At 45.9% G+C, this 25,555-nt stretch overlaps 2 protein-coding genes across 7 annotated transcripts in view; both read right to left on the reverse strand.

Moving 5' to 3' along the window:
- Positions 1-7,952: 7,952 nt before the first annotated feature.
- dusp12 (dual specificity phosphatase 12) lies at positions 7,953-12,126 on the reverse strand. Of its 2 annotated transcripts, none has more exons than XM_060058824.1 (8): positions 11,693-12,126; positions 10,457-10,725; positions 10,196-10,309; positions 9,829-9,947; positions 9,626-9,713; positions 8,842-8,933; positions 8,660-8,739; positions 7,953-8,290 (listed from the first exon to the last, which is right to left on the reverse strand). In XM_060058824.1, the coding sequence occupies exons 2-8, from the start codon at positions 10,711-10,713 to the stop codon at positions 8,087-8,089; spliced, it is 954 nt and encodes a 317-aa protein (XP_059914807.1). In that variant the 5' UTR covers positions 10,714-10,725; positions 11,693-12,126; the 3' UTR covers positions 7,953-8,086. The 2 variants fall into 2 exon arrangements, with proteins under 2 accessions (XP_059914807.1, XP_059914806.1); XM_060058823.1 differs by having other exon boundaries at positions 10,457-10,729; positions 11,693-12,122.
- A 959-nt stretch (positions 12,127-13,085) lies between these two features.
- tpra (translocated promoter region a, nuclear basket protein) overlaps positions 13,086-25,555 on the reverse strand; it is a 32,621-nt gene continuing 20,151 nt past the window's right edge. The window contains exons 35-55 of one of the 5 annotated variants that reach the window (XM_060058829.1): positions 23,715-23,885; positions 23,499-23,537; positions 22,988-23,158; positions 22,382-22,493; positions 21,970-22,151; positions 20,910-20,974; positions 20,452-20,651; positions 19,746-19,940; positions 19,194-19,297; positions 18,945-19,013; positions 18,173-18,403; positions 17,552-17,744; positions 16,777-16,979; positions 16,554-16,625; positions 16,360-16,451; positions 16,021-16,130; positions 15,444-15,542; positions 15,159-15,291; positions 14,891-14,982; positions 13,772-13,888; positions 13,086-13,331 (exon numbers count right to left, since the gene is read on the reverse strand). In XM_060058829.1, coding sequence (XP_059914812.1) covers positions 13,288-13,331; positions 13,772-13,888; positions 14,891-14,982; positions 15,159-15,291; positions 15,444-15,542; positions 16,021-16,130; positions 16,360-16,451; positions 16,554-16,625; positions 16,777-16,979; positions 17,552-17,744; positions 18,173-18,403; positions 18,945-19,013; positions 19,194-19,297; positions 19,746-19,940; positions 20,452-20,651; positions 20,910-20,974; positions 21,970-22,151; positions 22,382-22,493; positions 22,988-23,158; positions 23,499-23,537; positions 23,715-23,885 — 2,694 coding nt within the window. In that variant the 3' untranslated portion in view covers positions 13,086-13,287. Of the gene's footprint in view, positions 13,332-13,698; positions 13,889-14,890; positions 14,983-15,158; positions 15,292-15,443; positions 15,543-16,020; positions 16,131-16,359; positions 16,452-16,553; positions 16,626-16,776; positions 16,980-17,551; positions 17,745-18,172; positions 18,404-18,944; positions 19,014-19,193; positions 19,298-19,745; positions 19,941-20,451; positions 20,652-20,909; positions 20,975-21,969; positions 22,152-22,381; positions 22,494-22,987; positions 23,159-23,498; positions 23,538-23,714; positions 23,886-25,555 lie in introns of those variants that run through there. The other 4 variants (XM_060058825.1, XM_060058830.1, XM_060058828.1 and 1 more) reach the window with 4 other exon arrangements.

Raw genomic sequence — 25,555 nt, forward strand, 5'->3', positions numbered from 1 at the left:
TATTGTCACTCTCCTTTTAAACCTTTAGAAATAACCTCCTAAATCCTTGTTATAACGCTGTGTATAATCCCGGACCGCAACAGCTTGTCGGCATGTTGTTAGTGTGTGAAATTCAGCACAGTATCAGCCGAGTTGACTCTAATTTCCACATTGTTTACTTGCTGACGTTTGTGAATAACAGTGGCTAGTTGGCAGAACTCTTTTTACACACCAGTAGAGTGTTTATCAGAGCGGAGCCCTGAATGTTGCGCAGCATTTATTATGACGTCATTATATAGACTCTCTCTCAGCACCCCCCCCCCCTTGGACTGACTTCCCGCGTCCCTGGTGTTACCCCCCTATGTTTTATTCGATACTTTTCAACAGTGTTACCCCTTATGGGTTTTTCATGACCACAGATAAAAAACGACAGTTCTTTTTACGTTTCATTTGATAAAAACGACAGTGTTACCCCTTGTGTTTTTTTCATGACGACCGATAAAAAACAACAGTGTTACCCCTTATGTTTTTATTCATGACGACCAATAAAAAACAACAGTGTTACCCCCTTTATGTTTTTATTCATGACGACCAATAAAAAACAACAGTGTTACCCCTTATGTTTTTATTCATGACGACCAATAAAAAACAACAGTGTTACCCCTTATGTTTTTTTTCATGACGACCAATAAAAAAAGGAACAGTGTTACCCCTTATGTTTTTTTTCATGACGACCAATAAAAAAAGGAACAGTGTTACCCCTTATGGTTTTTTTCGTGACTACCAAAGAAAAACGACAGTGTCACCCCTCATGTTTCATTTGATAAAAACGACAGTGTTACACTGTCGTTTTTTATTGGTCGTCATGAAAAAAAACATAAGGGGTAACACTGTCGTTTTTTATTGGTCGTCATGAAAAAAAACGACAGTGTTACCCCTTGTTTTTTTCTTGATGACTGATAAAAAACGACAGTGTTACCCCTTATGTTTTTTTTCATGACGACCAATAAAAAACAACAGTGTTACCCCTTATGTTTTTTTTCATGACGACCAAAGAAAAACGACAGTGTTACCCCTTATGTTTCATTTGATAAAAACGACACTGTTACCCCTCATGTTGAATTTGATAAAAACGACAGTGTTACCCCTTGTGTTTTTTTTCATGACGACCAAAGAAAAACAACAGTGTCACCCCCTATGTTTTATTTGATAAATATCAACAGTGTTTTCCCCTTATATTTATTTCATGACGGCCGATAAAAAACGACAGTTACCCCTCATGTTTTTTCCATGTTGACCAATAAAAAACAACATTGGCACCCCTGTCGACGTTTTCGCAGGGATCGGAACATGAGCTGTTTAGAGTGTTAACCTCCGAACTTAACAATGCACCATCAAGACACCGGTTAAAGACATCACAAAGGTTATACTTGACTTTATAATTCGCATGAAATAGAGAAAAGAAACTTCCAACAGAGGTCATCAACCGGACTTGAACCCTGGTCTCGAGGGGGTTAGGCAGAGTGCACCCCACTGCACCACTGAGGCGATGACAATACACAATCATCAATCATCAATAAAGAGGATATACATGACATTAAAATGTATGTGTGTATTTCTATTATTTCCCTAATGTTTTTTTTTCAAGACGACAAATAATAAACAACAGTGTTACCCCTTATGTTTTTTTTCATGACGACCAAAAAAAACAACAGTGTTACCCCTTATGTTTTTTTTCATGACGACCAATAAAAAACAACATGGTTACCCCTTATGTTTTTTTTCATGACGACCAATAAAAAAAGGAACAGTGTTACCCCTTATGTTTTTTTTCATGACGACCAATAAAAAAAGGAACAGTGTTACCCCTTATGTTTTTTTTCGTGACTACCAAAGAAAAACGACAGTGTCACCCCTCATGTTTCATTTGATAAAAACGACAGTGTTACACTGTCGTTTTTTATTGGCCGTCATGAAAAAAACCATAAGGGGTAACACTGTCGTTTTTATTGGTCGTCATGAAAAAAAACATAAGGGGTAAGACTGCTGTTTTTTATTGGTCGTCATGAAATAAACATAAGGGGTAACACTGTTGATATTTATCAAATAAAACATAGGGGGTAACACTGCTGTTTTTCTTTGGTCGTCATGAAATAAACCACAAGGGGTAACACTGTCGTTTTTTATTGGTCGTCATGAAAAAAAACGACAGTGTTACCCCTTATATTTTATTTGACAAAGACAACAGTGTTACCCCTTATGTTTTCTTTCATGACGACCAATAAAAAACAACAGTTTTACCCCTTATGGTTTTTTTCATGACGACCAAAGAAAAACGACAGTGTTACCCCTTATGTTTCATTTGATAAAAACGACAGTGTTACCCCTTGTGTTTTTTTTCATGACGACCAAAGAAAAACAACAGTGTCACCCCCTATGTTTTATTTGATAAATATCGACAGTGTTTTCCCCTTATATTTATTTCATGACGGCCGATAAAAAACGACAGTGGCACCCCTGTCGAGGTTTTTTTCATGACGACCAAAGAAAAACGACAGTGTTACCCCTTATGTTTCATTTGATAAAAACAACAGCGTTACCCCTCATGTTTCATTTGATAAAAACGACAGTGTTACCCCTTATTTTTTTTTTCAAGACGACAAATAATAAACAACAGTGTTACCCCTTATGTTTTTTTTCATGACGACCAATAAAAAACAACAATGTTACCCCTTATGGTTTTTTTCATGACGACCAATAAAAAAAGGAACAGTGTTACCCCTTATGTTTTTTTTCATGACGACCAATAAAAAAAGGAACAGTGTTACCCCTTATGGTTTTTTTCGTGACTACCAAAGAAAAACGACAGTGTCACCCCTCATGTTTCATTTGATAAAAACGACAGTGTTACACTGTCGTTTTTTATTGGCCGTCATGAAAAAAACCATAAGGGGTAACACTGTCGTTTTTATTGGTCGTCATGAAAAAAAACATAAGGGGTAACACTGTTGATATTTATCAAATAAAACATAGGGGGTAACACTGCTGTTTTTCTTTGGTCGTCATGAAATAAACCACAAGGGGTAACACTGTCGTTTTTTATTGGTCGTCATGAAAAAAAACGACAGTGTTACCCCTTATATTTTATTTGACAAAGACAACAGTGTTACCCCTTATGTTTTCTTTCATGACGACCAATAAAAAACAACAGTTTTACCCCTTATTGTTTTTTTCATGACGACCAATGAAAAACGACAGTGTTACCCCTTATGTTTCATTTGATAAAAACGACAGTGTTACACTGTCGTTTTTTATTGGCCGTCATGAAAAAAAACATAAGGGGTAACACTGTCGTTTTTATTGGTCGTCATGAAAAAAAACATGAGGGGTAAGACTGCTGTCTTTTATTGGTCGTCATGAAATAAACATAAACATAAGACAACAGTGTTACCCCTTATGTTTTTTTTCATGACGACCAATAAAAAACAACAGTGTTACCCCTTATGTTTTCTTTCATGACGACCAATAAAAAACAACAGTGTTACCCCTTGTGTTTTTTTTCATGACGACCAAAGAAAAACAACAGTGTCACCCCTGTCGATGTTTTTGCAGGGATTGGATCATAAGCTGTTTAGAGTGTTAACTTCCGAACTTAACAATGCACCATCAAGACACCGGTTAAAGTCATCACAAAGGTTTTACTTGAATTTATAATTCGCATGAAATAGAGATAAGAAACTTCCAACAGAGGTCATCAACCGGACTTGAACCCCGGTCTCCAGGGGGTTAGGCAGAGTGCACCCCACTGCACCACTGAGGCGATGACAATACACAATAATCAATCATCGTTAAAGAGGATATACATGACATTAAAATGTATGTGTGTATTTCTATTATTTCTCTTATTTTTTTTTTCAAGACGACAAATAATAAACAACAGTGTTACCCCTTATGTTTTTTTTCATGATGACCAAAAAAAACAACAGTGTTACCCCCTATATGTTTTTTTTCATGACGACCAATAAAAAACAACAGTGTTACCCCTTACGTTTTTTTCATGACGACCAATAAAAAACGACAGTGTTACCCCTTATGTTTTATTTGACAAAGACAACAGTGTTACCCCTTATGTTTTTTTTCATGACTACCAATAAAAAACAACAGTGTTACCCCTTATGTTTTCTTTCATGACGACCAATAAAAAACAACAGTGTTACCCCTTATGGTTTTTTTCATGACGACCAAAGAAAAACGACAGTGTTACCCCTTATGTTTCATTTGATAAAAACGACAGTGTTACCCCTCATGTTTCATATGATAAAAACGACAGTGTTACCCCTTGTGTTTTTTTTCATGACGACCAAAGAAAAACAACAGTGTCACCCCTGTCGACGTTTTTGCAGGGATCAGAACATGAGCTGTTTAGAGTGTTAACCTCCGAACTTAACAATGCACCATCAAGACACCGGTTAAAGTCATCACAAAGGTTATACTTGAATTTATAATTCGCATGAAATAGAGATAATAAACTTCCAACAGACGTCAACAACCGGACTTGAACCCCGGTCTCCAGGGGGTTAGGCAGAGTGCACCCCACTGCACCACTGAGGCGATGACAATACACAATAATCAATCATCATTAAAGAGGATATACATGACATTAAAATGTATGTGTGTATTTCTATTATTTCCCTTATTTTTTTTTTCAAGACGACAAATAATAAACAACAGTGTTACCCCTTATGTTTTTTTTCATGACTGACGACCAATAAAAAACAACATGGTTACCCCTTACGTTTTTTTCATGACGACCAATAAAAAACGACAGTGTTACCCCTTAGGTTTTTTTTCATGACGACCAATAAAAAACAACAGTGTTACCCCTTATGTTTTTTTTCATGACGACCAATAAAAAACAACAGTGTTACCCCTTACGTTTTTTTCATGACGACCAATAAAAAACGACAGTGTTACCCCTTATGTTTTATTTGACAAAGACAACAGTGTTACCCCTTATGTTTTTTTTCATGACGACCAATAAAAAACAACAGTGTTACCCCTTATGTTTTCTTTCATGACGACCAATAAAAAACAACAGTGTTACCCCTTAAGGTTTTTTTCATGGCGACCAAAGAAAAACGACAGTGTTACCCCTTATGTTTCATTTGATAAAAACGACAGTGTTACCCCTCATGTTTCATATGATAAAAACGACAGTGTTACCCCTTGTTTTTTTTTTCATGACGACCAAAGAAAAACAATAGTGTCACCCCTGTCGACGTTATTGCAGGGATCGGAACATGAGCTGTTTAGAGTGTTAACCTCCGAACTTAACAATGCACCATCAAAACACCGGTTAAAGTCATCACAAAGGTTATACTTGAATTTATAATTCGCATGAAATAGAGATAAGAAACTTCCAACAGACGTCATCAACCGGACTTGAACCCCGGTCTCCAGGGGGATAGGCAGAGTGCACCCCACTGCACCACTGAGGCGATGACAATACACAATAATCAATCATCATTAAAGAGGATATACATGACATTAAAATGTATGTGTGTATTTCTATTATTTCTCTTATTTTTTTTTTCAAGACGACAAATAATAAACAACAGTGTTACCCCTTATGTTTTTTTTCATGACTGACGACCAATAAAAAACAACATGGTTACCCCTTACGTTTTTTTCATGACGACCAATAAAAAACGACAGTGTTACCCCTTAGGTTTTTTTTCATGACGACCAATAAAAAACAAGTGTTACCCCTTATGTTTTTTTTCATGACGACCAATAAAAAACGACAGTGTTACCCCTTATGTTTTATTTGACAAAGACAACAGTGTTACTCCTTATGTTTTTTTTCATGACGACCAATAAAAAACGACAGTGTTACCCCTTATGTTTTATTTGACAAAGACAACAGTGTTACCCCTTACGTTTTTTTCATGACGACCAATAAAAAACGACAGTGTTACCCCTTATGTTTTATTTGACAAAGACAACAGTGTTACCCCTTATGTTTTTTTTCATGACGACCAATAAAAAACAACAGTGTTACCCCTTATGTTTTCTTTCATGACGACCAATAAAAAACAACAGTGTTACCCCTTATGGTTTTTTTCATGACGACCAAAGAAAAACGACAGTGTTACCCCTCATGTTTCATATGATAAAAACGACAGTGTTACCCCTTGTGTTTTTTTTCATGACGACCAAAGAAAAACAACAGTGTCACCCCTGTCAACGTTTTTGCAGGGATCGGAACATGAGCTGTTTAGAGTGTTAACCTCCGAACTTAACAATGCACCATCAAGACACCGGTTAAAGTCATCACAAAGGTTATACTTGAATTTATAATTCGCATGAAATAGAGATAAGAAACTTCCAACAGACGTCATCAACCGGACTTGAACCCCGGTCTCCAGGGGGATAGGCAGAGTGCACCCCACTGCACCACTGAGGCGATGACAATACACAATAATCAATCATCATTAAAGAGGATATACATGACATTAAAATGTATGTGTGTATTTCTAATATTTCCCTTATTTTTTTTTTCAAGACGACAAATAATAAACAACAGTGTTACCCCTTATGTTTTTTTTCATGACTGACGACCAATAAAAAACAACATGGTTACCCCTTACGTTTTTTTCATGACGACCAATAAAAAACGACAGTGTTACCCCTTAGGTTTTTTTTCATGACGACCAATAAAAAACAACAGTGTTACCCAGGGACGCGGGAAGTGGGGGTGCTTAGGGTGCTGCAGCGGCCCCTGGCTGTAACTGCAAGTGAGAAAGTTTTCTGAACAAATCAATACTTTTTTTTTGTTGTATAACATGATTTTTCATTAAATTATTGACATCCACCCTTTTTATGATATTTGTCATATTATCGGTACTATGCTGATTTTACATATGCATGTTGGTGTTCAACATCTGTTGTAGTGAACATTCTAAAACTGGTGTAAAATGTTGCTGCTATATTAATAGACACGTTGAATGTTATCGTTTTGATTCTGGAATCCCGCACGTAAACTGGTTGGCAAAAAAAGAGCAAAGACGGGCGGTTCACTTGACGGAGAAATCGTCACCTTCCTCATATCAGACAACTCGTAAGTCTGGATGAAAATTAAGGCTTTCTATTATTGTCACTTTCCTTTGTAAACCTTTAGAAATAACCTCCTGAATCCTTGTTATAACGCTGTGTATAATCCCGGACCGCAACAGTTTGTCGGCATGTTGTTAGTGTGTGAAATTCAGCCCAGTATCAGCCGAGTTGACTCTAATTTCCACATTGTTTATTTGCTAACGTTTGTGAATAACAGTGGCTAGTTGGCAGAACTCTTTTTACACACCAGTAGTGTTTATCAGAGCGGATCCCTGAATGTGACGTCACCCCTCATCTCGTCTCTGTAAACAACGGATGTTGCGCAGCATTTATTATGACGTCATTATATAGATTCTCTCTCAGCACCCCCCCCTCGGACTGACTTCCCGCGTCCCTGGCGTAGCATGCGGTCATCTGTTAATGAACATTGTTTCATGTGGATATCTTTATAGTTTAGATCGACTTCAATTGATTCTGCGCTGTTTGGGGCTTCACAATATATATATGTTTATATATATATATATATATATATATATATATATAAACATGGAATAATAAATATTCCATGTTTCATTTGTCGAGTGGTTCATGTATTTTATTTAAATTTTGGTTTTATTTTGGTGTGCTGCATGGAATGCATCTGCTTCTTAGATCACGCTATTAGCTTAGCTTATATTGGTTAGCTTGCATTGCTAGCAAGCTAGTTGTACTAGCTATGGGCTCGTCCCTCTTATACACACCAATAGAGCTACATTATGGGCTGTGCCCGTACACAACATAATTAAACAACTGTTGCTACTGACCAACCAGGGTGAACTCAACCCTGATGCATCTACTGAATCACAAGCCAAACAAAACCCTTTTAAGTGTTTTATTCATGAGGAAACGGCAGAGGAGATTACTGCAGCAGGAAACTCCTCTACACATAGATCTAGATATAAAGATCCATATCTATAAATCTAGATATATGTATATAGATGTGTGTGGGTGATTAGCCAGGGTGTGTGTCAGTGTGCGAGTCAGTCGGGGTCTGTGAGTCAGTCAGGGTGTGTATTTTCTGGATACTGATTGGTCGTATGCAGTCCAGTCGGTTGTGGTGGAGTTGGAAGGAGGGCGTGACCCATCGGCCACAGGAGCATCGCCCCCCTGCCCAGCAGAACGCCCCCAGCTTACTGCTGCACCGCGGGCACTGTAGCTGGAACACATAGACATATCACTATAGAATACACAATATATAATACACATACTATATAACTATCAGTATATACAGCAGAACGCCCCCAGCTTCCTGCTGCATCGCGGGCATTGTAGCTGGAACACATAGACACATACACTAAAGATAGTATAGATAATATACAATGCATAAATCGTGCATACTATGTACACGATATAAGTGTGATAGTGAATATTAGAGTCTAATGGTGAATATTAGTGTGTATAAGTGAGTAATAGTGTGTAGTGGTGAATATTAGTGTGTGATAGTGTGTAGTGGTGAATATTAGTGTTTTAAAGTGAGTGATTGTGTGTAGTGGTGAATATTAGTGTGTATAAGTGTATGAAGTACCGGCCCGTCCAGCTGGCCAATTAGAGCGCTCTCCATCCACTGGACAGGCTCGATGAAGTAGGAGGTGCATGCTGCGTTACCTGGGAAACCATATTAATAATGATTGATCACATACTGAATCATTTATCAGATTATGAGGCCCAGCCTTCGACCGGCTTTGACGGATTGACAGGTCGTTTTACCAGTAGGATCGCTGGATTTCTTGTGCTGAAAGGAAGAAGCTCCGTCCCCAACCTCGTGACTCAGGAGACTGGAACCACGGAACAGAGTCCTCCTGTAGTCCAGGACCAGGGGGATCAGAGACCTGGACTAACAGAGTCCTCCTGTAGACCAGAGACCTGGACTAACAGAGTCCTCCTGTAGTCCAGGACCCGGGGGATCAGAGACCTGGACTAACAGAGGCCTCCTGTAGACCAGAGACCTGGACTAACAGAGTCCTCCTGTAGACCAGAGACCTGGACTAACAGAGGCCTCCTGTAGACCAGAGACCGGGACTAACAGAGTCCTCCTGTAGACCAGGGACCTGGACTAACAGAGTCCTCCTGTAGACCAGAGACCTGGACTAACAGAGTCCTCCTGTAGACCAGAGACCTGGACTAACAGAGGCTTCCTGTAGACCAGGGACCTGGACTAACAGAGTCCTCCTGTAGACCAGAGACCTGGACTAACAGAGGCCTCCTGTAGACCAGAGACCGGGACTAACAGAGTCCTCCTGTAGACCAGGGACCTGGACTAACAGAGTCCTCCTGTAGACCAGAGACCTGGACTAACAGAGTCCTCCTGTAGACCAGAGACCTGGACTAACAGAGTCCTCCTGTAGACCAGAGACCTGGACTAACAGAGTCCTCCTGTAGACCAGAGACCTGGACTAACAGAGGCTTCCTGTAGACCAGGGACCTGGACTAACAGAGGCTTCCTGTAGGTAATACAGGTTGTAATATCAGGAAATATCAGTTGACCTCTGACCTGCACTTTCTGCACCGATAGGAGACCTCGGAGGAGGCGGAGTCAGCGGGATCCACCGCAAAGACCTCGCTTGGGACCTGGGAGAGGTCTACACACACACACACACACATAACGTGTACTAGAATGCTGGTGGGCCACGGCATGGTACACGATGGAATCAAGCATTTATATATAGCTGTGTGAGTGTGAGTGTGTGTGTGTACCTGCCTGCTGCTCAACCAGCAGCCTGAGTCTGAACTCTCTGAACTCGGCTCGGCTCCGGTCGACTCGGCAGCCCAAAGCCTCGTAGAGCTGGAGCTGCTGCTGGAACCCAGTGTTCACCCTGCACACACACACACACACACACACACACACACACACACACACACACACACACACACACACACGGTGAGCTAAGCAGGAGACTGTTACTAACGATTTTTCAGAAGACAAGACATTGGAGTGGAGAGAGGAGAGAAGAGAGAGGAGGAGAGGAGAGAAGAGCCAGGGGCTCTGACCTCCTTTCCCTCCAGGAGGAGGGATCAGAGCTCACGTGACCTCCAGTGGGAGGGGTCAGAGGTCGTGACCTACTGGACGTCGGGGTTTCTGCGCTGCAGGCGGTCGTAGGCCTCAGAGAAGCTCAGCCTGTGGCTCCTCATCAGGTAGGCCGTTACCATGGCAGCACTACGGCTCCGCCCCGCATGGCTACACACACAAACACACACACATTTCACTACTGTTAACAAACTGAGTGTGATTCTTGACTAACCACTCTACACACACTCTATTGATCCAAAGGTTCTTCAGTATGCAGGCTCAGGGTTGATGATTGGACTTAAACCTTTGACCTACCAGTGCACAAGAGCAGCCCCGCCCCCCTCCACAGCTTCCTGTAGGAACAGGAAGCTGTCATCCATATGACTCAGGAGGTCAGAGGTCGGCTGGTCCAGGACGCTGATCCTCTTGTGTCTGAGCCCCGCCCCCTGGGGGAGGGGAGGGTCCTCGGAGTCCACCGACAGCACGTGACTGACCGCTGCCTCGGCCAAAGCCTGGGCGTCGCTCAGGTCGGCTGCAGAGCCGATGAAGAGGCCGGGCTCGACCAATATCATGATGGGGCGGGACTAGCTGGGACAGGAAGTCTGAGTGTCATGGTGTGTTCCAGATGCCTCGTACACCGACCGCACGAGTCACAAAGTGGGAAATCTCAGATTTCTTGCGTCATATCACGGAGGAACTCCCCCTTTTGGTCAGCCCCACTCGGGATTCTGATAGTCCACCGAGTTCAGTGAGGCGGAGCGCACGACTCGACAAAGATGGCTGCGCCCGTAAAGAGATAATTTTTTGTCGTTTGTCATTTAAATGTAGATTTTAAATGCTCCCTCTTACACACATGATTACATTGCTGCTTTAATCCGGTCATCAATTAATGCATTGCAGTCTTGCTGTGTGTAATACAATGTGAAGTTCTGTTTGTTTTCGAGCTGGTTTGCTAAAGAGGCTAATGTAGCTATAACAATGACGGGGTCAGCCCGATGGTCCCACATTTCTACATCTTCAAAATTTGTTTTGTGTTCCTTATATTTCCCTTCAATTTATGCCCTATCCTCCCACAATCTTTTTTGGAAGCACTTTAGTTTATAGTAAATTAATGAGATATTTTTTTCCACAATATTTGGTGAAAAGCATAGCAGACAGGGTTAGGGATAACCCTATCTTAAGTCTGACAAGATGTTGTTGCTCAAGTGAGGCAGGATCCAACGGTGCCAGTGAAATGTGGAAACATGGGGCTGTGGGAACTTAAGGCCAAATTTTGGAAAAATTAAAAAAACTTAGAAATGTGGGAACATTTGACTAGCCAATGACTAACGGGAACGTTCTAATTGTTACAAACCAGGAAATCACAAGAGCTTGTGCGGTTGGTGTACGAGGCATTTCGAACACACCATTATCTAGTATTAATGAGAACAAGTAGTACTGGACCAAGTACTACTGAGTACTAGTATTAGTACTACTGAATACTAGTATTAGTACTAGTCCTCATATTAGTACTAGACCTAGTGCTACTAGACAGACCATAATATTACACACCTTTTTGTCGCCTGATCACATCAATAATCCTGATGCGAATCCCGATCACTCATGTGGTCGCTTCATAAAACTGTTGTGTGGGCTTCGTTAAATCATCCGATTAGAAACATCCAACTCGATTTCCGTTCCTGGTAAAATAAACCAATACCATGCAAGGAAAAGCATTAAGAAATACGAGTCTATAATGTTTTGTACAAAATAATGTATTTTATTTGAGTCAGATCTGAAATAAACATCGAGATTTGTTGAGGTAATGTGCCCTAAAATAACTTGGCTACGACCCCTAACCCCTCCGGAGACCGTTTGTATCAAAGCTTCATAAAGGTCGACCCTGAACCAGGCTGCCTCTACGAATAGTCAAATCTCCTAACCTTTGTGTAAAACGTAATCGGGTCAAGAAGAGATGACAAGGTGCTTCCTTTTGAACATAGGAAAAGACAGCGCTGTTAAAAATGACTCCACTTTTCCTAACCAACGTCATTGCGAGACGGGGAGTATTGCTGACCTCTAGCGTCTCTACGGTGGAACTAGTTTTTCGAAGTTGTTCTACAAGGGCTCTTTTGATCCATGCGTTCTAGTATTGATTTAAATCAGGTTGTCGCCAACAGTGAGAATCACTAAGGTCGGACATGGCCAACGAAAATATTCTAGGCCAATTCACATGTGAAAAAAAAAGAGGCTCAACTTACGTTGATGTTGAAATTAACTGCCCCCAGTAGTCTCTTAAATGTGAAGTCGGCAATTTATTTTCTTACGGTGTATATTGTGTGCTTGATAACCAACAATAAATAATTTAATTTCGATTCAAATAATGTTTCTGGAATTGGCATCCATTATTATCAATTGTATTTTCTTCTCTTCTATTCTTCTACTTAACCACATCTCTCATGCGTCTTCGCGTAGTCGGTAAACTTCGTCGGTGGCATGTTACTTTAAATATAGCCGGAGTTGCTCAGGAGTAACCTATGCTAAAGGAGGGTTAAATGAGCGGGTCATGAGGAGTTCATGATGAGCGGGTCGCGGTGAGGCCTCATGCTTCAGGCTGCCTTGCACTAGGGTCAATGGCCCCTCAACTATCGCCCTTAGTTTCACATCACTGCCCAATGCCTCTCCACGCCCCCTGACCTCTGACCCCCGACCTCGGCTTGACCCCCCTCTGACCTTTGCCTGACCCCCGCTTAACTTCTGTAGCATCTTTCTGTAGCGCTAAATGTGTACTGTAGCACCTCTAACTGTAGTGCTAAATGTGTACTGAAGAACCTTACTGAAGTACTAAATGTGTACTGTAGCACCTTACTGTAGTACTAAAAGTGTACTGTAGCACCTCTTACTGTAGCACTAAATGTGTACTGTAGCACCTCTTACTGTAGCATTGACATAATGTAGGCTGCGCTTTGCTCATTGTTAACTTTATTAGCAAAAAAGGATCAGCAATACGACATAATATAACTAAAGTGGCTAAAACAAGCGTAGCACATAGCTCCATCACTACCACTATGTTGATACTAACAGACCTACGGCTATAAACACAGGAAACAATAACATGGTTATGAAGAACATCCCAGCATCCTGATTGGCTGACTGGATAGATGACATCACTGAGGGACACCTCCTCTACCGGCACGGGAGAAAGTGACACCTAGAGAGAGAGAGGGCGAGACACAGTGAGAGAGGGCGAGACACAGTGAGAGCGAGCAAGGGAGACACAGACAGAGTCCGATTAAAAGCTCTGTCCTAATGAAGCCTGAGGGAGTCAGACGAGGTCTAGAGGCCCCAGACCTCAGGAGGTCTAGAGGCCCCAGACACCAGGAGGTCTAGAGGCCCCAGACACCAGGAGGTCTAGAGGCCCCAGACACCAGGAGGTCTAGAGGCCCCAGACACCAGGAGGTCTAGAGGCCCCAGACACCAGGAGGTCTAGAGGGCCCTGACACCAGGAGGTCTAGAGGCCCCAGACACCAGGAGGTCTAGAGGCCCCAGACACCAGGAGGTCTAGAGGCCCCAGACACCAGGAGGTCTAGAGGCCCCAGACACCAGGAGGTCTAGAGGCCCCAGACACCAGGAGGTCTAGAAGGTTCTTACCCCTGCGGATGAGCGTGGTACGCCCGTCCCCCCTGCCTCTGAAGGCTGGTCCTCTGGAGGCCAGACTGCTGCTCTGGGCGTGGCCCACTAGAGGCCGGCGGGGAGCACTGCTGCTGTCTGTGGAGGAGACCGGTTAGTCCTCTATCACCTCTATAGTCTGTCCTCTATCACCTCTATAGTCTGTCCTCTATCACCTCTATAGTCTGTCCTCTATCACCTCTATAGTCTGTCCTCCATCACCTCTATAGTCTGTCCTCCATCACCTCTATAGTCTGTCCTCCATCACCTCTATAGTCTGTCCTCCATCACCTCTATAGTCTGTCCTCCATCACCTCTATAGTCTGTCCTCTATCACCTCTATAGTCTGTCCTCTATCACCTCTATAGTCTGTCCTCTATCACCTCTATAGTCTGTCCTCTATCACCTCTATAGTCTGTCCTCTATCACCTCTATAGTCTGTCCTCTATCACCTCTATAGTCTGTCCTCTATCACCTCTATAGTCTGTCCTCTATCACCTCTATAGTCTGTCCTCTATCACCTCTATAGTCTGTCCTCTATCACCTCTATAGTCTGTCCTCTATCACCTCTATAGTCTGTCCTCTATCACCTCTATAGTCTGTCCTCTATCACCTCTATAGTCTGTCCTCTATCACCTCTATAGTCTGGCCTCTATCACCTCTATAGTATGTCCTCTATCACCTCTATAGTCTGTCCTCTATCACCTCTATAGTCTGTCCTCTATCACCTCTATAGTCTGTCCTCTATCACCTCTATAGTCTGTCCTCTATCACCTCTATAGTCTGTCCTCCATCACCTCTATAGTCTGTCCTCCATCACCTCTATAGTCTGTCCTCCATCACCTCTATAGTCTGTCCTCTATCACCTCTATAGTCTGTCCTCTATCACCTCTATAGTCTGTCCTCTATCACCTCTATAGTCTGTCCTCTATCACCTCTATAGTCTGTCCTCTATCACAGTCCGTCTATCACCTCTATAGTCCGTCCTCTATCAGTCTGTCCTCTATCACAGTCCGTCCTCTATCACAGTCCGTCCTCTATCACAGTCTGTCTATCACCTCTATATAGTATTCCTCTACAGTAATATTAAGGCGTAGTCACCGGGGTCCTGGCTGGTGGAGGGCAGCACTGCATCCTCACTCTGCTGCCCGGAGGCCTCTGGGTCTGGGTGGCTCTCTGAGGACCCCTGGAGGCTGGGAGGACACACTGCTGTCAGGACCACAACACAACACAGGCTGGACCATAACACAACACAGGCTGGACCACAACACAACACAGGCTGGACCACAACACAACACAGGCTGGACCACAACACAGACGGTAGTGGTACTAGTACTAGTACTAGATGGCAGTAGGGTGACCCTCTCACCCCTCCCCCTCCTGCTCCATGAAGACCTCGTCGTCGCCGGCCCCCATCCCACCGGAGTTGGTAACCATGGGAACCGACTGGGAGGCCATGTTGTCACTGCTGTCCAGAGGCAAAGACTCAGAGAACACCGTCACTAGAAAGAGAGGAGAGAGGAGAGAGAGACATAGTGAATAAACAGAGCGAGAGAGAGCCATAGTCAATACACAGAGCGAGAGAGAGAGAGCGAGAGCCATACTGAAGACGGAGAGAGAATAGACACAGACAGGTGAGCAGACAGACAGGTACCTGGAGCAGCGATCTGCAGCGGGGTCGTGGGGACGCTCCTCCCCCCGCCCTCCTCCTCATGAGCCGCCAGGAACAGAGGAGACTCATACATCCCCAGACCTACACACAGACACACACATCACAACACAACATACATTATAACACACATAGCAGACGTAGTGTAGTGTTGTGTTACCTCCGTGTGAGGCCAGCTGCCCCAGGTCCGAGTGTGTAGTGTGTTGTGTAGTGTCGTGTTGTGTAGTGTTGTGTAGTGTTGTGTTACCTCCGTGTGAGACCAGCTTCCCCAGGTCCGAGTGTGTAGTGTGTTGAGTAGTGTTGGGTTGTGTTACCTCCGTGTGAGGCCAGCTGCCCCAGGTCCGAGTGTGTAGTGTGTTGAGTAGTGTTGGGTTGCGTTACCTCCGTGTGAGGCTAGCTGCCCCAGGTCCGAGTGTGTAGTGTGTTGTGTAGTGTGTAGCGTAGTGTTGTGTAGTGTAGTGTCGGGTTGTGTTACCTCCGTGTGAGGCCAGCTGCCCCAGGTCCGAGTGTGTAGTGTGTTGTGTAGCGTAGTGTTGTGTAGTGTAGTGTCGGGTTGTGTTACCTCCGTGCGAGGCCAGCTGCCCCAGGTCCGAGTGCCCTGAGCTCTGGGGTAGCAGGTCCTCCGGGGGCCCGAACCTGAACCGCGTGGACAGAGCCGCCACCTGTGGGGAGCTGCACAAGATGGACGCCGTTACACACTCATCCAAGATGGCCGAGAACCAGCAGGGATCAACACGGCTCCACTGTACAGCTCAGCCATGTAGCTGATAGCTGCTAATGCTGCTTAGCTCCTTGTTTCTCCTCATCCCTTCACTAGGACATAGATCAGCGGATAGCCGGACAATGTGGCGGCTGGCGGCTGGCGGCGTGCTCGTGGTGAGCATCGGGGCTAGCTCCTTACTGGATAGCCTCAGCGAAGCCGTCGGTGCGGTGGGGGACCACCAGCGTCGGGGTGCTGGGGACCATCCGGTCATCGTCGTCAAAGAAATGCTGCTGCAGGACACAGGAGGAGGACCGGTTAGTACAGGTTAGTGGAGGTCAGTGAGGACAGTAAAGCCTACTGGAGTTAGTTCATAGTCATAAAGGTGACCTCACCATGCTGCCGATGCCAGGGGTCAGCTGGGGCCCTCGGCCAACCGAAGGCCTCCGCAGCTGGGAGGACTGTCTCTGATTGGTCACAAACAGGGAGACTTCTTATTGGCTAAAGATGAACAAATCTGGTGTGTGTGTGTGTGTGTGTGTGTGTGTGTGTGTGTGTGTGTGTGTGTGTGTGTGTGTGTGTGTGTGTGTGTGTGTGTGTGTGTGTGTGTGTGTGTACCTGTGTGTGTGGGGGTCCCAGTTCGGGGGCGGGCGGTTGTATGTAGAGGCGGGGGGGGAGGGGGTGGGGGGGGCGTCGTGGCTGGGGGAGGCGAGGGGTGAGGGAGGAGGTGGGAGGAGCTGGGGAGGAGGTTGTGGAGGAGGGCTGGGGGTAAGGCATCTCTCTGGGGGGGAGGGGCTCCACCGCACTGCTGCTGCCCTCTCCTGGAAGAGAGGAACACACACACTACACATTATACACACTACACATTATACACACACTACACATTATACACACACTACACATTATACACACACTACACATTATACACACACTACACATTATACACACACTACACATTATACACACACTACACATTATACACACACTACGCATTATACACACACTACGTGACACACACACACACACACTACGCATTATACACACACACACACACACACACACACACACACATTATACACACACACACACTACACATACACAACGCATTATACACACACACACACACTACACATTATACACACACTACGTGACACACACACACACACACACTACGCATTATACACACACACACACTACGCATTATACACACACACACACACACACTACACATTATACACACACACACACTACACATACACAACGCATTATACACACACACACACACACACTACACATTATACACACACACACAACGCATTATACACACACACCCTACACATTATAAACAGACAAACTACACACACACACCCACACACACACACTACACCCGTACCGCTGTGGGAGGACGGCCGGCTGGAGCAGTCTGAGGAGGCAGCACCAAGGTTCTCCTCCTCCTTGACGGGTTGTGAGTCCTCAGAACTCATGGCTCCCTCCTCCTCCTCCTCCTCTGCTCCTCCACTCCCCTCGTTACTCCCCTCTGCCCCCATCCCTCCGTCCCCAGTGTCTTCATCCTCTTCCTCCTTATACTGGGACACCAACAAACTTTATTCATACAGCGCTGGTCCAGCAAAAGAACTAACGAGCTGACTAACGACTACGCACACAGTATGCTCTACAATACAAGACTAAGGGCGTATTCACACCAGGAAAGTCCTTTAATTCGCTCTCCTTGGTCCAATGTTTCTTGTTCGGTTTGGTGCGGTTCCTTTTCACATTGCAGTTTTTTTAAATGCATCAGCATTTTTATGTGTTTTTTCTTTTCTTTCTTTGGTTTGGTTCGAACCGAAAAAAGGCAGGTGTGAATACGCCCTAAATGAATAATTTGATTACTGTAATTCTGTGGTGAAGTTAGCTCTGATGGTCGTGTCGTGTTGGGGGGGGGGGGGGGGGAAGTATTAAACAAGACAACCATTCACATGACCGCAGAAAACGTAAGAAAAATATGTTTTCAGACCTCGTCATCCTCCTCCTCCTCTTCCTCCTTCTCCTCCTCCTCTTCCTCTTCCTCCTCCTCAGACTCCTTGCTCTCGCGGCTCTCACTGTCAGTGTCAATCACGATGACATCACGGCCCTGAGGAGCGGCCTGGGGGATCACCTGGTCTGAGGGGACCGACTGGGACACGCCCACATCCTCAGACTCCTCCCCCTCCGTCCCCAACACAGGAAACCCAACTTCTGGGATCTCCTACACACACACACACACACACACACACACACACACACACACACACACACACACACACACACACACACACACACACACACACACACACACACACACACACACACACACACACACACACACACACATCATGACATTTATTAGTGATAAAACATTTGTTAATGTCATGTTCCCAGTCTGGTGATCCACCAAGTCTGTACCACATGGAGCCTTAGGAGGTAGGGAGTAGGGAGCGGTAGGAGGTAGGGAGTGGTAGGAGGTAGGGAGCGGTAGGAGGTAGGGAGTAGGGAGCGGTAGGGAGTAGGGAGCGGTAGGAGGTAGGGAGCGGTAGGAGGTAGGGAGTAGGGAACGGTAGGGAGTAGGGAGTGGTAGGGAGTAGGGAACGGTAGGAGGTAGGAGGTAGGGAGTAGGGAACGGTAGGGAGTAGGGAGTGGTAGGGAGTAGGGAACGGTAGGAGGTAGGAGGTAGGGAGTAGGGAGCGGTAGGGAGTAGGGAACGGTAGGAGGTAGGAGGTAGGGAGTAGGGAGCGGTTGGAGGGTCTGACCTGGCTGTCGTCCACTGAGTCCGGTCGGTCCATCTCATCCTCTCCTTCCATCCCTCCATCTCCTTCCTCCTGGAACCAACACACGTGTTACTGTGTGTGCACCTGTAGAATCTGCACGCACCTGTAGATTGTGTACGTGTGTGTGTAGCTGTAGAATGTCTATCTCTGTGTACAGAGACAGAGAGAGAACCAGTAGTGTGTGTTTGTACCAGTAGTGTGTGAATGTGTACCAGTAGTGTGTGTGTGTACCAGTAGTGTGACTGTTTGTCTGAGCCGTAGTTTCTTGCTTGAGGGGGGGCTGTGGGATGTCTCGGGCTCCTCCTCTTCCTCCTCTCTGACACGCTTCGGCCCCGCTACACACACACACACACACACACACACACACACACACACACACACACACACACACACACACACACACACACACACACACACACACACACACACACACACACACACACACACACACACACACACACACATACATAACGGTTCATCACTGCATCTCCAACAATACTACCATGGAAACCACCCATATTACCCTAGCAACCACCCATACTACCCTGGCAACCACCCATACTACCCTGGCAATCTAGACACCACCACCACCCATACTAGCCAAGCAACCCCCCATACAACCCTAGCAACAACCCATACTATCCTGGCAACCACCCATACTACACTGTCAACCATCCATACTATCCTAGCAATGTTCCCGTGGAAACGTAATGCTAATCCCCCTGGTTAAAAATTAGCATGTCAGCGGCCACACATGTTGGTTAGTTATTCTCTATGTTTTACCTCCTCCAATCACCGGAGAGGATGTGGAAGGTCGCTCCTGATCCATGCTGGATGCTACTTCCTGATTGGACGCCTGCTGCTGGGTGGGCTGGACGAAAGCAGTGGCCTGGGAGCTGGATGGCTGGCTGAGGGAGGTGGGCGTGTTCCCCAAGCCGGAGCTGGTGGAGTGGACGGAGCCACTGGTGCTGATCACCACTGAGGACACACAACCATGATATACACACACACACACACACACACACACACACACACATTATATACAAACACACATTCAAATATATTCACACTGAGGACACACACAACCATTATAGACGCACTATTTTGCATTTGCAACCCTCCCAACTTCCTGTATACTTTCTTTACTTCCCGTTTACCCTACTTACTTCCTGTTTACTCTCCAGTTGACCATCCTTACTTCTAATTGACCCTTCCAACTTCCTGTCTACCCTCCCAACTTCCTGTCTACCCTCCCAACATCCTGTCTACCCTCCCAACATCCTGTCTACCCTCTCAACATCCTGTCTACCCTCTCAACATCCTGTTTACCCTCCCAACATCCTGTCTACCCTCCCAACATCCTGTCTACCCTCCCAACATCCTGTCTACCCTCCCAACATCCTGTCTACCCTCCCAACTTCCTGTCGACCCTCCCATCTTCCTGTTTACCCTCCCAATTTCCTGTTTACCCTCCCAACTTCCTGGTTACCTTCCTGGCTGTCCGTCTGGGTGGTCGGCATGACGGTGGCAGTGGGTGTGGGCATGGAGACGGTTGCCGGGGTAACCATGGGGCGGATGCTGGCCCGGGGAGTGGACTTGTTGCCGGAAGCGGGGTTGGGCTTGTTGCTAGGAGACGTGGTGCTGGGGGTGGGTCTGATGTTGGCGGTGGGCGGGTCTGACGTACTGGAGCTGACCGCAGAAAGACGGAGGTCAGAGTCTGGTATACACCCCCAGTACTACCGCAATACTACCATCATGCTACCATCATACTAGCATAATACTAGCCCAATACTAACATCTTACTAGCACAATACTAGCCCAATGCAACCGTAATACTAGCAAAATACTACAATAATGTTACCATCATACCAGCCCAATACCTGCCCAATACTACCATCATACCAGCCCAATACTAGCCCATTAGCATCATACTACCCTAATCCTTACCTTCCCCGGTCCTGGGCGGGGCTCTTCAGGTGTCTCTGGTCACCTGACCGGGCGTGGTCCGACACCTGGAAACAGGAATCAGTCATTACCACTGGCACTCAATTAACGGGTATTGGGTTAGGGTGGCTATGGGGTTAGGGTGTTGGTTAGGGTATTGGGTTAGGGTGGTTAGGGTATTGGGTTAGGGTGGTTAGGGTATTGGGTTAGGGTGGTTAGGGTATTGGGTTAGGGTGGTTAGGGTATTGGGTTAGGGTGGTTAGGGTATTGGGTTAGGGTATTGGGTTAGGGCGGTTAGGGTATTGGGTTAGGGTATTGGGTTAGGGTGGTTAGGGTATTGGGTTAGGGTGGTTAGGGTATTGGGTTAGGGCGGTTAGGGTATTGGGTTAGGGTATTGGGTTAGGGTATTGGGTTAGGGTATTGGGTTAGGGTATTGGGTTAGGGTGGTTAGGGTATTGGGTTAGGGTGGTTAGGGTATTGGGTTAGGGCGGTTAGGGTATTGGGTTAGGGTATTGGGTTAGGGCGGTTAGGGTATTGTGTTAGGGTATCGGGTTAGGGTGGTTGACTCCCAGCTCATGGGTTCAGTGCTAGAGATTTTGTGGCCCCGAAAAGAAAGATGAGGCCTCTCATGGTCGGGCCCCCAACAGGATGCTGGTGTGTGAGGGCGGGCCCCCAACAGGATGCTGGTGTGTGAGGGCGGGGCCCCCAACAGGATGCTGGTGTGTGAGGGTGGGGCCCTAACAGGATGCTGGTGTGTGAGGGTGGGGCCCTAACAGGATGATGGTGTGTGAGGGCGGGGCCCTAACAGGATGATGGTGTGTGAGGGCGGGGCCCTAACAGGATGCTGGTGTGTGAGGGCGGGGCCCCCAACAGGATGCTGGTGTGTGAGGGTGGGGCCCCTAACAGGATGCTGGTGTGTGAGGGTGGGGCCCTAACAGGATGCTGGTGTGTGAGGGCGGGGCCCTAACAGGATGCTGGTGTGTGAGGGCGGGGCCCTAACAGGATGATGGTGTGTGAGGGCGGGGCCCTAACAGGATGCTGGTGTGTGAGGGCGGGGCCCTACCTTGCTGGAGCTCTGGTCGGGGGCCTCCTCGCGGCTGTCGGGCCCCGGGGGGCCCCTCCGCTCGCGGTCCAGGCGCAGCAGCCGGCCCTCGTACTGAGACTTCAGGGCGCCCATCCGGACCTCCTGCTCCTCACGACTCTGCCTCAGCTCCTCCACCTGCTGGGACAGCTGCTGCTTGGCAGCTGGGGACACCAGGGTTAGACCGGGACCTGGTCTACAGAGGACCTGGTCTACAGAGGACCTGGACCTGGTCTACACTAGAGGACCTGGTCTACACTAGAGGACCTGGTCTACACTAGAGGACCTGGTCTACACTAGAGGACCTGGTCTACACTAGAGGACCTGGTCTACACTAGAGGACCTGGTCCTGGACTACACTATATGTGTGCAGTATACAGGTCGTAGTACTCACTGTTGAGCTGGTGGATCTTGGTCTTGGCTCCCAGGAAAGACTTCTTAATCTTCTCCTCCTTTTCGGTCATCTGCTGCCTGAGCTGCTCCTCCCGCCTGCTGCTCTCCGACAGCTGGAAACAAACGCACCCCTCATTAACATCCAGGGCTGGGCGATTAATCGAATTTGTATCGCTGGATACATTTCTGCACATTAATTTGATTTGAACATTTGCTTTTTGACAATTTTGTGTATTGTTTTAAGGTGAAATTTCAAAGATCTCATTTACAAAGTATTTTTGGGAGACGTGCTGAATAAATACAGAATGTTTTCAAACTCAAAAATATTCGTGATTTCAATCTTGACCAAAATAATCGTGATTATGATTTTTTCCAAAATCGAGAAGCCCTAACCCCATCATTAACATCACATGTATCAACCACATCATTAACATCGCATGTATTAAACCGGTCATCAACAAAAAAATCACATTTATTAACCCCGTCATCAACAACACATCACATTTATTAACCCTGTCATTAACACCACATCACATTTCTTCCTAATGAAGACCAGGTGCAGAATCTGTAATTCAATGCAGTTATGAAAAGTTCCCATGTAAAGTACCTCTTGTCTCAGCTTAGCTAGCTCTTCCTGCAGGGCCTTGTTAGCATCGCTGGCCGCCGTAGAATCGCTAGCTGGAGAACTCTGACTGGCTGTGCTACCGTCGGTAGCCTGGTTAGCCGCAGCTAGCTGATCCTGTAGCTGCTGTTTCTCTGCCTCCTGCTCACTCACCCTCTGATTGACAGGACAGAGGGTCAAATGTAAAATGTAACCAACTGAAGGGTCAAAGGTTAAATATGACAGACCGGAGGGTCAAAGGTTAAAGAAGAGAGGATGAGTGGAGAAAATACTGAGACAGGAAAGAGGAGCAGAGAGCAGAAAGGAGGGGACTAGGGGAGAGGAGAGACGAGCAGAGAGGAGGGGACTAGGGGAGAGGAGAGAGGAGAGGATTAGAGGAGAGGAGGGCAGAGCAGACAAGAGGGGAAAAGGAGGGAACTAGGAGGGAGGAGGGGAGGAGGACAGTGGACAGGAGGGGAGAGGAGGGGACTTGGACAGGGGAGAGGAGAGGACATACCTTTTGGAGGCCATCCAGCCGGCTCTGGAGGTCAGACACCTGGTAGGTAGACAACATTATCATGATTCTCATTATCAAACTAAAGAAAACTAGTACAGGTAGACATTATCATGATCCTCCTTATCATACTGAAGAACACTAGGACAGGTAGACATTATCCTAAAAATCTGTACACTTCAATAAAAGATAATGGCGAGGGGAAAAGGAGGAGGGTACCTTTCTCTCTGATTGGCTGACAATGGACTTGAGGGTGTTGAGTTCCTGGTTGTGACTCTGCTGGGTGGTCACCTGGGTCTGTTGGAGGTCTTTCTGATTGGCCAGGGTCTGCTGTAGCTCTCTCTGACGAGCTTGGGCCTGGGCCTGGGCCGACTTAAGCTGGGTCAGGAGCTAAACAACCAATCACAGCACGGTCAGGAGCTAAACAACCGATCACAGCACGGTCAGGAGCTAAACAACCAATCACAGCACGGTCAGGAGCTAAACGACCAATCCCAGCTGGTCAAGAAGCTAGTTTTAGCACTTTATGAATATAAACAGTGATGCTCGCCGGCCCTTAATAATCTGTTATTATGTGCACAGTGATTGTTGTCTACAGGTGAGGAGTAACTAACAGACCGCCACCGCTTCTACCATCAAACTAGGGCTGGTCGATTTGGCCTAAAAATAAAATCTCGATTTTTTCTAACTAATGGACAATTTACGATTTAAACCTCGATTTTTTTTAATGTTTTTCTCTAAACAAATTACTAAGACCAAGGCAAATTTTAAATACATATTTTCTTTAACGCAATAAAAATAAATGGGATTACCAAGTAATCTAGGTCTATGTGAACCAATCAGTTGTTCGAGGATAAAAAATAAAATTAGCACCACTTGGCTGTCATTATTGTGCAAAGATTTTTTCATATCAAACTGAAAAAAAAAGATCTTGTAGGCCATCCCTGAAAAACTTGTAAAATGCGATCGACTTTCTACAAACCTTACACGGAACAGTTTGTTCTATGTCTGACTGCTTGTACCCGAACCACTTCCATACAACTGAAGTAGCACCCTTTTTATGAATGAGTTCTTCATCTGTGTTCGTGGACATTTTTATGGTAGGGGAGATCCGGGTCGATTGAAACACGGGACGATTGAAACAGAGCGATTTCCTCGAAAACCACGGAAGGTCAGATTTCGTCATTATGTTCAGCACGCAAAACTGACCAACCCCGCGAAATTTCATGTAATGACGTCCCACCGTTCAAATGTTATCCCCCAAACCAGTTTGAGGAAAAATAAAATAAAAATAAAAATCACGATTTTTCGGTTCAGCCATTTCACAAACCGTTGCAAAGTAAAAATGCAAATTAATTGTTTAAACCGAAAAAATCGCCCAGCCCTACATCAAACATCACAATATGACGACAATGTGTGCGTCCGATCATGTCAGCTTGTAAGTTGACAAACGATGCAGGCGACTAGCAGCCCTCTATACTCTATTATGGACCAAGTTAAGACATTACAGACCATGACACCAAACAGTGGCAGCTCTGTGTGGAGACGGAGAGCTCAGTCCTGTCTGAAATGCACAGTGTTCACATCACATGAAAGAGACTGTAAAGGTCTCAAGGTCCCCCTGGTAGAGGCACCATGTGTACCTGGTAGAGGAACCATGTGTACCTGGTACCCCCTGGTAGAGGCACCATGTGTACCTGGTAGAGGAACCATGTGTACCTGGTACCCCCTGGTAGAGGCACCATGTGTACCTGGTAGAGGCACCATGTGTACCTGGTAGAGGCAACATGTGTACCTGCTACCCCCTGGTAGAGGCACCATGTGTACCTGGTGGACCCCTGGTAGATTAATGCACCATGTGTACCTGGTAGAGGCACCATGTGTACCTGGTAGAGGCACCATGTGTACCTGGTAGAGGCACCATGTGTACCTGGTAGAGGCACCATGTGTACCTGGTAGAGGCACCATGTGTACCTGGTAGATCAATGCACCATGTGTACCTGGTAGAGGCACCATGTGTACCTGGTAGATCAATGCACCATGTGTACCTGCTGGATCTC

Source organism: Gadus macrocephalus, chromosome 8, assembly GCF_031168955.1.
Source record: "Gadus macrocephalus chromosome 8, ASM3116895v1".
In the NCBI taxonomy this organism is placed as follows: domain Eukaryota; kingdom Metazoa; phylum Chordata; class Actinopteri; order Gadiformes; family Gadidae; genus Gadus; species Gadus macrocephalus.

Coding starts and splice junctions, on each gene's coding strand:
- dusp12 (XM_060058824.1), bottom strand. CDS start 10,713: ATGATATTGGTCGAGCCCGGCCTCTTCATCGGCTCTGCAGCCGACCTG. Junction 9,714..9,828: donor GCTGGTTGAGCAGCAGGCAG/GTACACACACAC, acceptor GTGTGTGTGTAG/ACCTCTCCCAGGTCCCAAGC. Junction 8,740..8,841: donor GAAATCCAGCGATCCTACTG/GTAAAACGACCT, acceptor ATGGTTTCCCAG/GTAACGCAGCATGCACCTCC.